This window comes from Alligator sinensis, unplaced genomic scaffold, assembly GCF_000455745.1.
Source record: "Alligator sinensis unplaced genomic scaffold, ASM45574v1 scaffold143_1, whole genome shotgun sequence".
Classification (NCBI taxonomy): domain Eukaryota; kingdom Metazoa; phylum Chordata; order Crocodylia; family Alligatoridae; genus Alligator; species Alligator sinensis.
This window is the reverse complement of record NW_005842156.1, coordinates 230,586-247,853: the sequence shown is the minus strand read 5'-3', so window position 1 is coordinate 247,853 and position 17,268 is coordinate 230,586. Positions and strand designations below refer to the sequence as shown.

General features: G+C 40.8%; 1 protein-coding gene across 1 annotated transcript in view; it reads left to right on the top strand.

Moving 5' to 3' along the window:
* Positions 1-17,268, top strand: part of STK39 (serine/threonine kinase 39) — a 157,613-nt gene that overhangs the window by 23,959 nt on the left and 116,386 nt on the right. The window contains exons 5-9 of the mRNA XM_025206469.1: positions 1,037-1,146; positions 1,239-1,340; positions 5,272-5,405; positions 8,806-8,854; positions 10,408-10,473. Of these exons, the coding sequence (XP_025062254.1) occupies positions 1,037-1,146; positions 1,239-1,340; positions 5,272-5,405; positions 8,806-8,854; positions 10,408-10,473 (461 nt within the window). The remainder of the gene's footprint in view (positions 1-1,036; positions 1,147-1,238; positions 1,341-5,271; positions 5,406-8,805; positions 8,855-10,407; positions 10,474-17,268) is intronic.

Here is a 17,268-nt window from a genome sequence, read left to right as displayed (position 1 = left end):
CAGCGGGGGAAGAGGAGGAGCGGGCCTCCTCCCCCACCTTGGGCCCAGGTCCATTCCTTTCCTACCCTGCCCCACCTCCCTCAGGTCGGCCCCAAGCCCTCTCCTTCCATCCCTTTGCTGACTCCAGGTCATCCCAGGCCCACAGCTCTCCCCCCACCCCAGCCGTGGTGTGCCAGCTTCTCCCCACCCTATGGTCCAGTTTTCCTCTGCATCAGGCCTGGGCCTGCTCCTCCCCTCCCCGTGCTGCTGCGGGGGAGGGGGGCCGGACCCCAAGCAGCAGAAGGGAAGCGGGAAACAGGCCCAGACAGGGGGAGGGTACAGGGCTCCATCCCCACCCGCTCCCCCTCATCATTCTTGATGGGCAGTTGGCGTGTGTGTGTGTGTGTGTGTGTGTGTGTATCTATATATCTATATATATCTTGATTTTATCAAAATTGAGGAGAACTTCTGAAAAATAAGCAAATCCAGAAAAGATTTAAAAATTAGAAATGGAAAATGGTGACAACAAAGTACAAATTTAAATTGGTGTACAATGATCCTTTTGTAGATCTAGTTCCTTTGGAGTACAGATCGTAATAGATCTAAATATTCTCCTCATCAAATCCTATTCAGCATACTAAGCAAGTCTGAAATGGAAGGGGCTCATTTGGAAATCCGCTTCAGTGACAGTAGTGTTACCTAGGTTTTCTATGCCTGCAGCAGAAAAGGGAGCAAAAAGTGTAAACAAGGCTGGTCCACATGTTGAGTGGATGCCTCTCCAACCTAGCCAGGCCACTGACTCCATTCTGCCTTTCCAGTTTGCCTTACATTTTGGAAACTGTCTGGTTAAAAGCAGGTATTTTATGACGGTGACATTGCTAAATTACATGTCTGCAGCGTTTCAGAAATAGTGAAAAGGTCAACTTTGCAACTGAATTTAGAACTCAATGACTGGACTAATTAAAAAAAAATTGTTTCTGTTTTGGTACTGGTAGTTCATAATTCATTTGGCCTTTCCTCTTCTCTCCCCTGCCCCCCGCCCCACCTTTTCTTCCAGATTTTGGTGTTAGTGCTTTTTTAGCAACAGGAGGTGATGTTACTCGTAACAAAGTAAGAAAAACGTTTGTTGGTACCCCATGTTGGATGGCACCTGAAGTCATGGAGCAGGTATCCTCATGATTTATTAACTGATTTTGTGATGATTTCTAGAATATGTAACGTTACATTAAAACTATTTTTTTTTTTTTGCCCTGCAATAGGTGAGAGGTTATGACTTCAAGGCTGATATGTGGAGTTTTGGAATAACTGCCATTGAATTAGCAACAGGAGCTGCACCTTACCACAAATATCCTCCAATGAAAGTAATTACCATTAGAAAGCATCTATAATTTTTAACATTATGTAAATAGAATTCTGGTTCATTGCACTGCTTATGTTTCTGGCATTTCTCTTTGAATCCTTAAAAAATCATTCTCTAAAGTAGCAGAGAACTAGGAGATGGCATGCTTGGGTTGTTTGTTTGGTCTTCCTTTGCCTCTCTTATTGAACAAGTTTTGGTAATATATACTTAGCTCCACAATGACAGAGCTGGTTTCTGAAGGATATCATATGTGCCTCTTACACTTCTGAACAAATTTTATGCAAGTAGCAGTATTATTACATTTATTTTCTTAACTGGAGGGGTGTTGTGGCCCACCTGACATAGGAAGGTCCTGTCTTCTATGTCAGTAGTAAACAGAATATAGTTTACAATCCTATTGTGCAGCCTGAATAGAATCTAACTTAATCTCTAAAGAGTTTTACAGTCTTGGGAGTACGTTGAACCCATACCAAATACTGCAGTGTTGGTCATTTCTGAGAGTACAAGTCTTTAAGGAAGTACATGTCAGGGGTGCTTGTATGGTGCCACTTTGGAATGTAATTGTGCTTTATTACTGTTAGTCTATCAAAAAGTGATGAAACTTCATGGTTTTTTAAATAAGTTTTTTGCATGTAAAAAACTTTTAAGTCCTTAAATAAACAATCATATAAAATGTCAAATTTATTAAGCTATTATTTATTCTTAAAGATGGGAGAAAGTAGCTGTAAATGATTTTTAAATTTGGCAAACTTGAAGGCTTGCATGCAGATTTTTAGAATTTACTACAAAAATTAAAATATTTCTTCAAGTTGATCAATTAATGACTAATTAGTTAAATGTTCTCTGTTATACCTTAATAAATAGCTACATTGTACCTGAACTTTAATTTAACTTAAGTAAGTCCTTGACTTTGATCCTTTTCTGTGAACAGAACAGTGTAATATGTATCTTAGTAGGAAACCTTTGTTAAATAAGAAGGTTTGTGAATGAAAATTGAGGTAGTAAAAGCTCTTTATCTAATGGCTTTAGAGCAGATGAGTTAAGGTAATTACAGGTAATAAACTTAGTGTGCAGTAATTGGTGCTACTGCACAGTATCACTGGTTGCATATCTTTTAGGTGACACTAATGCGTGGTAGACTAATTCTACTGCTTATTAGCACATTATTGTATAGTTTAGTTATGTTATTACAGGTACTAAACTTAATGCGCAGTAATCGCAGTGCATTAATGCATGTGTAGATGCGCCCACAGTCATTACTGCAATTTTTAATAGTTGTTTTCCTGCCCTTAACTCATCTGCTCTAAAGCCATTAGATAAAGAGCTTTTACTACCTCAATTTTCATTCACAAACCTTCTTATTTAACAGTTTTCTTACTAAGATGCAGGTAAAAGACTTTATTACAGGTAATAAACTTAATGTGCAGTAATTGGCGCTACTGCATGATAGTTCCGGTGCATGTCTTTTAGGTGACACTAATGCAAAGTAGATTAATTCTGCTGCTTATTAGCGCATTTGCATGGCTTTTGCGGTGACACGCTAATGCACAGTAGAATTAGTCTACTGCACTTTGTGTCCTGTGTAGACGTATCCTGTATGTACTAGTCTTCTTTACACAACCTTTTCAGACTGCCTAGGATGCTTGAAAAAAGAATTAATGTGACACCACAGAGGGACCAGAAAAATAGTGCAGACATGCAGATGATAGTGCAGATGATTTTTCTATCCATAGTATGGCATTTCAACAGAATAAGCATGTATGCATTGATACCTGAGAAGAGGAAAAGTGCAGGAACAATCTGTCTTGGTGACGGTACCTGCTGATTACCTGTTTTTTAAGCAGGTCCTTCTCCTGAAAGATTCAAAACACAGGGAAATCACCTATCTGAAGAGCTGACTGACTACTGCAAAAAGAGTAAAGGAGAGTATGGAAAATCCTGTGCCACATGCAGATCACCAGGAAATTTTCAACTGTGTTGGCTTAGAAAAGTCATTTGCCTCTATGGTCATGGGCTGTCATCAGGCCCTATAGAACAGGCAGGAAACTATCATCTCTTCTGAAAAACTGCTTAAAGGCATGGCATGATGGGCTTAACCAGTTTAGTATGATGGTTGCCCATAGAGAGGGTGCAGAAGGGGCAGTCATTGATTAAGCATTGGGGAGGGAGCTTCAGCTGTTGGGACATACCAGACAACCCTCTGTATAAGATTGCTTCCTTGCCTAGCTGAGGGCTGGGTAGGAATTGGCTAGGTATCATAAGACTATGGATATAGAGGCACCATATGTTAAAGTGAAAGGCTTAGGTTTAATCTAACTCTCTGAGTAACCTTTATATTAAATGTCTTTGGCCTGTCATGTTTTGCTAATTGCAGTGCACTTTTCTGGTAATGTGCTTTCTTAAATTTCTGTTAAGTTTGCATAACTTACTTGGTGTTGACTTCATGTTGCTTGCATGTTTTGCTCCTACTATTTCATGAAGCTTTTTGTTATCCTCACCTGGAGCTGAAACAATGATCCAAATTCTGTATTTCACCCTTCAACGACTATTTTAATTTCCTCTATTATTGCCATCCTATCTTTGTCCTAGGCATGTATCTACTAATAGCCAACTTGCTGTGTAAATTTGTATGGGTCACTTGTACAATCTTTCTCTCTCTCTCTCTCTTTCTGTCTCCAGTTATCTCTTGGCTTATATATATACCCGTATTATAAATTATATATAGTTATAGAATATTTTGTTATTGGGTGGTACCCTTTGGCATAACACATACATTATTTCTGAAGCCCATAGATTCTTAAGATGATGAAGTGGGTTTATGGCCCCTACCATATGTTACACTTAAGATGTGATTAACTAGTTAAATTGTGACCTTGCCACATAGTTAGTTAATGGCATGGTAAAACAAGGAATAAGCCAAACATTTTTCCACAAAAAATGTGTAATAACTTTGTGCCTCATTCCTGTTGCACCATTAAGTGAATCTGTGGCCTGGTATCCCTTTGTGGCTGGGAGCCTTGTCAGCTGATGGGGGCACACAAGCCTGCAGCTGATCCAGGCTCTCAGCCACAGGGGTGCTGCATCATGCACTTCTGCGGCTGGGAACTCTCTGCTGATGGGGCTCTCAGCCACAGGGCCGCACCTTGCACTTCCAGGGCTCCCAGCAGCAGGGAGCACTATGCGCTCCTGCAGCCCAGAACCCGCAGCTGATGGAACTCTTAGCCATGGGGGTCCACTATGCACCCCTGTGGCTAGGACTTTCAACAGCTGATCCTAGCCATGGCAGTGCATCGTATGTGCCTGTGGTTGAGAGTCATGTCAGCTGATATGGACTTCCAGCTGCAGGGGCACATGACGTGCCCCAAGGCTTGTAGTCTGCAGCTGATGGGGCTCACAACTATGGGAGCTCATGTTGCGCCCCTGCAGCTGCAAGCCCATCAGCTGCAGGTTCCTAGCCTCAGGGTCACATAGTGCGCCCCTCCAGCTAGGAGCCCAAATCAGCTTCAGGCTCCTAGCCATGGAAGCTTGGTATTTGTTGGTGCAGGGGGAGCGTTGGATCGTGATTCTGGGCTTACCCTGCAACAGGAATAAGGCATGATGGGATCACGGTTCCTGCCACATGTAGATCATGCATTAGCTCCTATCTCACCTTTATCTATATGTCTGGCAGGGACCATAATTTGTCAGATTTAGAGGGAATGATGCCATAATCGGATGTCACGTGAAACACTTATAAGTAAATGAGTCCCCTAAATCAAAGACGTTCTTTAATATATTCTAATTGTCATAAGCAAATTTTTGTGTAGTAACTTGATATTTTGAAAAACATTAAAATTATTGTTTGATTGTCAAATACATGTTTCTTCTACAGTACTCTGCTGTATTAATTTTACTGAGACACTTATGTTGTTACCTTTCCGGTTTTACTACAGGTGTTAATGCTGACATTGCAAAATGACCCTCCCACTTTAGAGACAGGTGTAGAAGATAAAGAAATGATGAAAAAGTATGGCAAATCCTTTAGAAAACTTATTTCACTATGCCTTCAAAAAGACCCTTCCAAGAGGTATGTCATTGTATAAAATTGATTTTTTTAAGGTCCTCCAAATTTAATTATTTTAAAGATTCTTTTTAAATATCAGCCATTGGTCTTTAAGCTGGGGAAAATTATCATCAACCATTTGTTATGCACAAGACTGGTGGATTTAGTAGGCTAGTGGCAAATATTTTGCTGTATTGAGCACTGCTCACTGTTGTATTGAGTCCCTACCTTGAAGAGTTTACAGCTGCTAACTTGAAATCAACAAATCGTAATATCTTATAGAAACCCATGTTTTACGACCTATTTGTTTAAAGAAAAAAATAGGACTGGAAGGGACTTCATAATGCCATTGAGTCACCTGCTCAAGGCAGGAATATCCATTCTTGCCATTCTGGACAAATGTTTGTCTCCCCTGAACTTAAACTTCCAATAAAGCAAGTTCCACAACTTCTGTAGGTCATCTGATCAACACAACTGGAGCAAACTGAGATGTTAATAACCAAACATACTGTCCATTTGACTCTCCTCCAGAAAATGGTTACAGATTTCTTTTTTCCTTTTACGATCTGATCTCATTTCCAACTGTAGAATGTGCTATATGTGCTGTGTGACAAGATTACTTTAGAGAATATTCAGGAATATTAAGGGTTTTTTTGTTTGTTTTAGGTAATATAATCAACGGGAAGGCTGTGTGTTAACTTAGGGTTATGCATTTCCTCTGCTTCTGTGCACTCTGCATAACTCTACTCTGTTTTTGTCACCTGAGAAAAACCCAGATAATGAAAACCTTCCAAAAGTCTGCATTGCTAGCTTGCTAGTAAAGTTCCAGGGTGATTTTTTCCCCCCCATTTCATTTTAATCGTAGTCATTTTTGTCGAAACCCATTTTGTAGATTTGCTTTTGTTGAAGTTGTGGAGGAAGCACTTTCTGTAAATAGCATATTCCCCAAGGTGTTAATATGCTACTTAACCCCCCTTTTTGGGGGGTTTCATTACTAGCATTATAAAATTCTAATTGTGTAAAGAAAAGTGGGGCCAATTACGGTACAATGATATAGTTGGATTTCACAGGTCTCACAATAACATAAAAACCCAGAATAAAATAATTGTGAATTAGATGTAGCATGTCCTATTCTCATCTCTAGCTCCAGTAAGTCAGAATTGGGTCTAGGACCTGAGAGCAGGAAAAATAGGGAGCACCAAGAATAGTTAGGGAATAAAGAGTGTAAACTACAAGAAAACACCTTAATTTCCAGACATTCTCTAGATACTTTCTTTTGTCTCGGGGCATATGTGCACTATTTTCAGATTCCAGAGCCTCTTACAGTCTGCCTGTTTGTCTCTTTAAATCTGAGTCTCTGGACTCTGATCCTTTTCAACTCAACCCTTCAACTTGTAGACTGCTTAAGATTTAGATTGAAGTGTGTTATAGGAAGTCCAGCTGTTTTTAGGCTACAGAGACCAGCTGTTTTCAGGGCAAGATTATATTGGTGTATAAACATAATTGTCATGCTAAGATATAAAAGTTACAGTATTCTTTTCTTAGTCCAAAATATACTATTTTTACCTGAATACAAATCAACTTGGAATTTGAGATCACCTGATAATTAGAAACTATACATGGAACATTTATAAAGATGAGTGGTAGATGTTTTTCCCTGTACAGAACCTAATTATTGGTGATCTGTCCACTGCCACTGTTAACCCTTTAGCTCCAGCCCTAGCCCCACTCCAGCTTGAGGCACAGAACACATGGCTGTTTCCGCTCCTGCCTGGACATGTAGCAGCTGTTGTAGTGGTGGCAGCTCCAGCCTAGTCCTGGAGCCAGCTGCTCGTATTGTTGCTGATGCTACCAGGGTGGGGCTGGGGCCAGAGCAATTACGTATTCTTGTCTTGGGCTGGCACAAAATTGAAGCTCTGCCAGAGCTGGATGGTAGGCAGCCAGGGAGTCGAGGTGGGCAGTGGCTGCAGGTCTGACTCTGACCCTGACCCCAGGTTACAGCTGGGCCCAGAGCTGGAGTAGGAGCTGCAGCAGCTACCTGCCCCCCCTGCTGCCTTGTATTCAGAACCAAGATGAGGTTCCCCGCTCCATCCTCCCCAGTTTAACATGGGGATAGAAAGACTCTCATCTTGGGTTTGAGTTAATATGGTAGTGTTTACTGTTGGTAGTGGAGTTTTTAGGAGTTACTCATTCTGTATTACCCATGCCGATATGCAAATGTCAGAGTACTAGCACTCATGATGCCTTTCCACTTAGGTTTGTCTAATCTTCAGAGTTGGCTCAGAATGATTGGGCCTGGGTCTGAACACCCAAGATGGCTATAGCTTAGTTTATGTTTACCATATGACCTTACTGTTTCAAGACTCTTGTGTGAGAGACTGATGCCTCATCATATGTATTATTTGACCAGTGAGCCTTAGTTAATGAAGCACCTGAAGCACCAAAGCAACATTTTCAAATTAAAATATTTAATTTGTTTACCTCAGTTTACCTCAGGCACCAAAGCAACATTTTCAAATTAAAATATTTTTGGTTTTGGCCAAAAATATAAAGTTTTGTTGTTGCTGAAATTATTTATGCGGGAGAACCCACTTAGACTCGTTTTGCTTGGCAGTCAGGTATATGTATTAATTAGGTATTTGCTTTAACATCAGTTGGAAGTTAAGTAGTAGGGAGCTCCTTTAGAAAGAGCAACACCTTCAGGCTACACCTTTATATGCAGCTTTTGTGGTAAGAAGCTGGTAACTTCTTTTGAGTTAAATTGTTGTAGATTTCAAACTTGATATATTTAGGTGGGAAAGTGGGTGTTCACTGAATAGGTAACTGAAAGGATTAAATTTGGACCACTGGGCCACTGCTTTGGGCTCTTCTTGTAGTCAGGGGCTAGAAGCACAATTGTCAGCTTTTGTTGGTTTATGAAGCAAATTGATAAAGCTCAGTCTAGTTCCTTGTCAACATCTATCTCCGTCACCAAAAAACTGCAGTTGCCAGTACTTGATGATACTGTTCTTAAAAAATAAAATAAATTACCCTTTCACCTGTAGAAGCTGATTAATTTGGAGTAGAGTTTAGGCACATGAATTAAGTTATTTAGGGGAGCATATATTATGTTCTCATGGATGAAAAGAAATTGTTTAAACCTTGGTTCAATCATCCAGTATGCATGTATTATAAAGGAAAGTGTCAGACTATCAGGATATTTATTGTATTCCATGTCATTAATATCTAGGCACATCATTATTGTACTAAATGTGTTAAGTGAAGGTGCACATCTACCATTAATCTTAAAATAATTTGATAGCTAGCATTGCCATTTACACAGCAATCATTCAGAAGTACAACAGAAACATACTATTTCACTAATTTTTTTTACAGTATTCGTGGGATACTTGTCTTCTGCTCTAATCTTGTATTGATCTTTCAGGCCCACAGCAGCAGAACTTTTAAAATGCAAATTCTTCCAGAAAGCCAAGGTAAACATGTTTAACTGTACAAGTCAATTTGCTCCATTTTACAATCTGCATGAAATGTCTGCACCGGTGGTTCTCAGCTTTCTTGGACTCGAGGCATACCTCTTACGAACTGAGTAGTGCCCAAGAAATTATTGTCAGAAAGGAATTTGTATATTATAGTGCTTCTCCCCTTACCTGGGGCCTGCACAGTAGGACTAAGTACAGACAGTCAAAAAGCCCGAGACTGAATTGATTCCATCTTTGCAAGTTAGTCTAAGCTGCATAGATTGAACTGAGAAGCAAGTGAACAGCCATTCATTTTTGATTCTGGAAATGCAGCCACATGCCTGCAGTGGGCCTGGGCCAAAAGCGGGGTGGGGGTGCTAGATCACACCTCCCTGATCTGCTGGAGCAGACAGCTTCGGCTAAGGTTAGCTTCCCCATCCTGTGAGGGGAGGAGTTTACAGGGGAGTTGCAAAGCACCCTAGGATGCTGGGGGACTGTAAGTTAACTTGAATCTGGAGGGGATCTGGGACAGAAGTTCAATAAATGGATTTAATATACATCAGTTGCATCTAATACTACATCCATCCAGGTTTATTGTAAACTGGTTTGAGACATTATGAAAGCAGCTTGTGCACTGAACTTCTGGGCTAAGTACAGACATTCGGGAATGTTAGAGGGAGGTTAAATTAATTGAAAATGGCGGCCCAATATTTCGTAAATTAGGATGTGGGGGTGCTAGCTGGGGGGATGGGGGTCTAGCAGGCTGAAGGGGATTGGGGGTCTGCTGGGGATTAGGGGTCAGGCATGCCCTGTGGGTGGGGTGAGGGGGCAGGTGTGATCTAAAGGTTGGGTGGGGTCTGGTGGGGTGGGACCTCCAGCAAACCTATACCCCCATCCCTACCTGCCCTCCCACCTCCGGGACTTATTTGCTCAGCTCTGGCAGTGGTAAATGCTGATAGAAGCAGCTGCATCCAGAGCAGCTTGTGGGATGGGAATTGAGAGGGCTGGCTGGGAGTTGAGCAAAGGACCAGGGGGCCAAAAATAGACCAATGTAGGGGAAGGAGAGAGTAAAAAGAACAGCCTCTGGGCTGGGGCCAGTGGCTAGGTTTTTCCAGCCCTGGGGATGCCCAGGGGAAGTGTACAGAAGTTCCATGCACTGGTTTTGACCCAAATCAAATGAGCCTGGTACTACATAGATGCAGGTATATCTTAGATCCAGGTATATCTTGGGTTCTGCAGTTTTTAGACTGGTTTGCATGCATGGACTTGTGTTCAGTTACAGGTTTAGATTGATTGCGAGTCACTCAGACTGGGTCTGTACGTGTAAAGTCGGCACCAGGATGAGCAAAGTTTAAATCAGGTGGCCATTTTCGACTCAATTTAACCTCCTGAATATCTGTATTTAGCCCTGTTGTGTTACAGATTTGAACCGGTTTCTGATAACTTATACCAGGTTGCATGTAATTTCTGTCCCTAGCCTAGGTGTGAGACGCCCTGGTTCAGAGTCACTGGTCTGCACTCCTTTGCATTGGATGTAATGCCCTGAATACTTTTTCCTTTCTTTCCAGAATAGAGAATACCTGATTGAAAAGCTTCTTACTAGAACACCTAATATAGCACAAAGAGCAAAAAAGGTAAAGTTCTTTATACCTTTTCTTTTCTCTAGACAGTAGGATATACTGTTGCACAAGTGACAAAAGAATTGACATTTTAATAAATTAACAGGTAGAAGGAACAATTCTTTTATTAACACATTCATAGATGATTAATGTTGTAATTGATGTTAAAATGATTGGTTCCTGAAGTTGATCCATCTCCAGATAGGCTTGGGGCATTTTTTACTTCCTTACTGTGCCCTGCCAAGCTGTTAGTAAGATATGCAAGGTATCGTTTCATTATTTTTTTTCAGAAAGCTTATACATAAAGGAGCAAGGAAATATTTTCCTTCCTAAGAAGCACAGAAATTCCACAAATACAGGAATTTGTGGCTTCATTTTAGAACCCAAAATACAAGGCTAAGAATGGTGCAAACAGTATTTATTAAGGATTACCTGGCTACCTGTGGATTTCAGTGTAATTTTCTCAAATAGGAAGCTCATAATTGTATATAACAAATTAACAGAATATTTATTGTCCAGCGCTTTGTGTAGTTATTTTTACCAATGCAGTGTTGGTGTCAAGGGGTACAAACTCCGCCAACTTTAACTTGCATTATTTTATACCTGGTACAGAGTGGAGCCATAGAGGACTAGGCCTTTTTGGCAAGTGTGTCTGGAGTAGTTGATAACTGGGAACTGATAGCCAGCTGCTGTCTAGTTAGGTACACGTAGACCTCAGGGTTTGTTTGTTTTTTAATTTGTTTTGTTTTTTTGTTTTTCTCATGTTAAAGTAATCATTAAATTTACCATGCCTTGTTGTGGAGTAGGAACTCGATGCTAGGAAATGCTAAGAATCTGCAGCTGTCAATGCTTTTTTCCTAAAAGTAGGTTAGCGAGGAAGAAATTTCCAGAGGTGTCATCATCTACTTTGCCCACCAATATCTTGGGGTGTCCTGGGAAGATTTGCTTTCTTTACAGGCGCTGTCACTACTTGGTTTGGTTGGGTGGTGATCCTGAGTAAGTTTTGAAAGGATGTTATTTCTTTCATATAACGTATGCAGAGTATGGCTTTGTTTTGGGAGGATAGGGTGGATAACGATGGAGGGAATTGTTTTGGTGGTCTGGTGAATCGGTGTTGAGAATGGACAGTCTGGTTGTCTGATGCTCCCTTTCTTCTTGAGGATGCAGGCAGCTGTAAGATGTGGAGTAAGAGTACAGAGCACTGCAACACTTTGTCCATATGGTGGCAGCAATGCATGTGTGAAAGTTTACTTAATCTGACTCAAACTCCTCTCCTCCTCACCCAAGTCTTTTAAATCTTATACCAAAATGGGTTCACCATGAGTTTGACTAAGGGTTCTTAGACCATAGTTTTCATTCTAGAGCTTTTTGTATTACCGTGCAGACCACCACCTTTTCCTTCTAACAATTTGAGGCCTCAGAGCCAGTTGAAGAATTGCTTTTTACCAAAAGCTATGGCTTAAATACTTTCTGAAAATCTGAGAACAGGTTCCTTTGAGAGATGCATATGCAGTTTCATGTTAGTTCATCATGGACCCACAAAGGCATACTCCTTAGACCACAGGTGGGAATCTTTGCTCTTGGCTTCTTGAAACCAACTTCTTTTGCTTTTGTTTTTATTTATTTTTGTCTTTAAGATATGTGAGCCTTAAATGTTGTAGGCTGCTATAGAGGCTAATAGATTACAAATCTGCTAAATGCAGTTTAACTTTCAAACCTGTTTTTCAATTTAAGCTGTCAACTAGTGGAATTGATACATTCTTTTAAGTTTTTACAAGCCTCAATATTAACATTCATTAATGAAAACTTGAATTCACTATAGTTTCCAGTGTGCCTGTTTTTATGCTTTTCAGGAGACTTTCTTGTAAGAAATAATCCTTATGCTGAAAGTACAAATGTCTGTGGGACAAGGAGGGGAAAGTGATGTGTGTCATCAGTTCTTCTGTTTTAACAGCACTTGGCATGGAGTGCCTGGAACTAATGATCCATAGCATGACAGCTAGTATAGGTATCGGAGCTGCCTTGAAGTAATTTTAATATTCCATGCATCTACAGTTTGTCATTACGTTGCCTCAGTGCCCAAAACGGTGACTTAATCTTTTCTCTTTATGTAGCATTTCTTGCTCCTGCTTTATGTACATGTTTGTACTTGCTGTTTTGTTTAAATCATGTTTAGATATCATGTAAAGTTGAACATAAAGCAGGGAAAATATTAGTCCCTTACAGGCATAATCTTACAAAATTTGTAATAAATATATACTCCCCCCTCAGTTGCATACTACTTTGTTAATTTAGTCATTCTAAATTACTTTTGTAACAGAGCTAATTTATAAATTGTCTCCCTTTTGGCATTTTCAGTAGTGAAGAGTAGAACTGAGATATTTTCTGAATTTGCTTGCGTGATAAGAGTATAACTTGCCTCTTTAGCATAAAATCTTGTTTAACACGCACTAGAACTGATTTAATAGACTCTCTGGCATGATACTAAAAGACTTCCAGTTTCATTAAGTTAACTTCTCACTTGTAATAAAACTCTGCATCTTCCATTTTGTCATCTCATTACTTTAAGGCACCATCAGATAGTTATGTGGGGATAGTGTGCTGAGGGCCAAGAACTGAATAACAAAAAAGAAATCTTTGACTATTGAGCTTTTTCTGGAGGACGAAGAAGTTTTCAAATGGAAACTGGGTGAAGGGTGAACATTTAGATGAGAACTCCCATCTCTCTCTCTTGCCCCATCTGCTTTCTCTTTGTAACCTCACAGTGGTGCAGGTGGCTGTCAGACGGAGGGTCAGCCAGCATTTTAATCATTCAGAGCACACCTATGAAAGTAGTGATGCAGTAGGTCTCCTAGATGCCCGAAAAATTACAGTGGTGAGATGAACCACCCAGCTTAGAAGACCAGTGGATCTGATTAGAAAGTTGAGAGAAAATAGCTACAAGTCAGCACTTCCAAAGACCTTCTTTTTAAGAAGTCCTTTTGACTTGGTCTGGTAAAAGGCAAGAGAGATAGAGGAAAAGAGTTTCAACAGAACTGAGCTCTTTTGGATATGAATATATTGAGGAACAGTATCCAGTAGGAAAGTTTATTCTAGTCTTTGTAAGATTTTTAATCTGTCTGCACAGGGTTTGTCTCTAAAGAATTTTCTTAATCTTTAGTTAAAGATTTCCTGTTATTAGCAACCAGTGTTTACTAGTCATCTTCCATAGATGATGCTGTTTAAGATGAGCTTCAGTGTTTTTATTTTGTGAGTCTCACTATTATTGTACCAGTAATATACATTTTCAAACTTACTATCTTTTAAAAATATTCAGGTTCAGTCTGAATAGAAGTGCAGTGGGTTTTGTATGTTTTAGTCCTGCTGCTGCTGAATGAATGGGAATTCAGTGGAGCAAGAGTCTGCCCTTAGGTTAAGGCCATTAGTTGGAGTTTTGTTTGGCTGGATTTCATTCTCTAGAATGGCAATGTTAGGTTAAAAGGGAAAGGAGCAAACTGCTTCAGGAGTTTAAAGAAACAGTTTGTTTGAAACCTAGTTACAGTGGGGAAAAATCATAATTAAATTTGGGTATTTAAATACAGGTGGCCCTGTAACACCATGGCAATTTTGTGGTTTTATAATCCTGTTTCCTCCATTTAAAATGATTCTGGATAAAGCTGTCAAATCCACCAAGCAAATAGGGGGAAAATACTGTTTTTAACATTTTATAGTAACCTTAGGTCCTACTAATGAAATACTAATTGAATAATTATATTATTTACATTTTATATTGGGGAATAATCTGCTTAACACCTCTAAATTTTTTTTAGTGCTTGAAGCTTTTATCATCATCATGCAGACAATGGTAGAAAGAAGTAAGAAAACTGCCTCCCTGCATGGACTATTAAGTGATAATATTTGGTAAAAAGAAATTTAAGTTACTTATTTCCATTGGAAATATTTTTAGTGATCAGAATAAAATGGAAAATCACTCTTGGAGTTGGAACTCAGCAATGCAGTGGACACACATGAGTAGTTCATACTGAGTTTAGAGATTGGGAATGACTCAGAGGGAAGAGAACACTAGAAACGAAATGTATATCTAGGTCAAAACTAATTGAATGTTTAATAAGTTAGGCATTTTCATATACCTGAAATGGTGATATTGTTGAGATGATGGTTTTAATTTGATGCAAACACCTCACTGAATAAGCATTGGGGACTGGCATTAATACAGTTGGACTTGCCACCTTTGCACAACAGAACTAAATTAGTTTGTCAAGTAATGAATATTCATTTTATAATAACCAGCATTACAAGAAATTGTATCTCTTAAATACTGGCATATTACAGAAAAGAAGGGACAGGTGTTAACGTTGAGGTCTTTTTATTACCAGAAAGCAGCTGCTGAATTCTAAGCAGTACATTTCATTTGCTTGGAATTTTTGGGAGCCTTTCCTGCCCTCCACCCCATTTTCTGCTGTCTTGAGCTTTTACCTTTTATTAGATGTGAGAAAAAATATATCTAGTGAGCTTTTGTATGCACCCAGTTTAGTGGCGCTGAGAGCTATATCTTTACCTTACTCGGAGAACCATAAAAATGTAACATTTTTCCAACTACTCGAGACAATTACACAATCTTGTGGGGAAGACTGTCATTCTTGTAGCTTACTATATTTGATTTACTTTAATGTAAAGCTTATTTCTACAACTGTTCCATTGTGCAGTAGTGTTTTTTGTTTTCAACAAAAATAGTTCACAAAACCAGACTGTTAGTTTTGTCTTGTAGCTCTATTGGTAAATGGATTGAAACTGGGTGAGCTAACCAGTAATGCCAATTTGCAGCTTGGTCAGTTTTCTTCTGACTGCAGATTCAGAAAGAGGATTGCTATGAACTATTCTGCCCTGGAACTTTTATGAAATAAATTCCCGTTATAAGATGTGAAGTCAGAGGAGCGGTGACTTACTTTACTTGTGGGTTTCCCCTTTTCCTATCCCAAATATGCTATTTATGACAGTAGCATTGGGAACTTTGAAAGAATGGGTGAGAGTTTAACCAGAGTCCTCTCTAATAGCGTATTTCCAGAATCAAACTGTCATAAATTAATCCAAAAACTTTGAAATTGGCCTTCTGAGTCAATCTTGGTACTTGAGGTAGTCACTGCAGTTTAAACTCCAAGAGACTTATGTATTAGTTAACACAGCAGCTATTGCCTACTGTCAGGATTTAAAAGAACCTATTTGATTAATTTGCATCATTAAAACTTGTAGGCAATGGCTTTCATTTTAATTATTGTATGCGATCTGTAACTTGAATACTCAGTTACATTGAAACAGTGATTGTCCCTTAAGTAGCAACATTGTGTGGATGGCTTCTTTGGAAGTTTCTAGTTATAGCTGTAATGATGAGCTCCAGGATGTCTACCTGCTTGACATAACCAGACAAAAATCCTGAGCTCCTTTTAAATGTTGCAGACTTCCATTGTTTTATTACTTTGTGATGAATAGACATAGTGTTCTAGAGTAATAAGCTTTTAGCAGTGGTGGACTGAATTAACACAGCTTGATCTGATGGTGGGCTGTCACTATGGCCACTTCTCTTACTGCCATCCTGGTTTGGGTCAGATAGAATTTCTTTGCTCACAGGATCTGGCCCATGGGTCATAAGTTGCCAACCTGTGCTAGAGCCTAGGGCATTGGTTCCCAACCTTGGGGCATGACCCAAATCAGGGTCATGGGTGGGTGTTCCTCACTAGGGTTGTGAAGGGCACATGTGTACACACACACACACCCCCCCCCCCACCGGGGGGGGGTGCCTCACACAAATGGCCCCGCTGCCCAGGGGCCGCTGCTGCCACACTCCATTCCCAGTAGCCCCTGTGGCGCCAGGTTGGGAGGTCCTGCTGGTTGCCAGTTTAGGGTTGCAGCAAAAAATGTTGGGAATCATTGGCCTAGGGTTAAGCAGTATTCTTTTGTAATTACTTTACAGCAGGGATGGGCAATTATTTGGGCTGAAGGGCCACTTTGGGAGTTTTAGTGGACTATTGTGGACCAGGTTAGCACCTCTGTACCAAAACTCCCTAAGTAGCTCTGTCCCATGCTCAGCTGGGTGTGGATAGGATGGGGTTATGGGTGGGTGAAAAGTGGCATCTGGGAGCTGGTGGGGCTGAGGCTGGGATGAGGATCTCAGGGCGGTGATGGCATGGGGCCAGAACCTGGGGCAGAGTCACTGTCTGCTCCCCTCATGCCCCTGTGATGTGTGCCAGTTCTGTGGGAAGGGGTGTGAGGAGAGCAGATTGTGGCTCTGCCCTGGGCCCCAGCCCCATGCTGTCACAGCCCTATGATCCCAGCCGTTCCCACCTGTCCCACTGCTGGATGCTGCTCCCCACACACCTGCAGCCCCATTCCCTGTCCGCTTGCTCCATCCGGCGCCCATGGCGGTGGGTACAGGGTGGATGGGCCATGGTGCTCAGGCAGCAGTGGCCATGGAGACTGGCAGTGGGAGGCAGCAGCGGTTCCAGTAGTGGCAGTGGAGGCTGGCAGCAGCAGCAGGAAGGAGCCAGGGCTCCTGCGAAGTGAGTCTGGCTGCTGTGCTGCCCCAGCTCTGCTGCACATGCCACAGCCTGGGCTGCCCACCCCTGTATCTGGGCCAGGCAGGGCCGAGGGACCCACCATGGGCTGGACAAAATCCGCTGGCTGGCCAGATCTGGCCTGTGGGCTATATTTTGCCCACCCCTGCTTTACAGTCGCATAGCTAGATTTTTTTTTTTGACAAGCCCAGAATGAAAAGCGTAAGTGTCTTCAGACAATAAAACCATTAAATCAATAAGA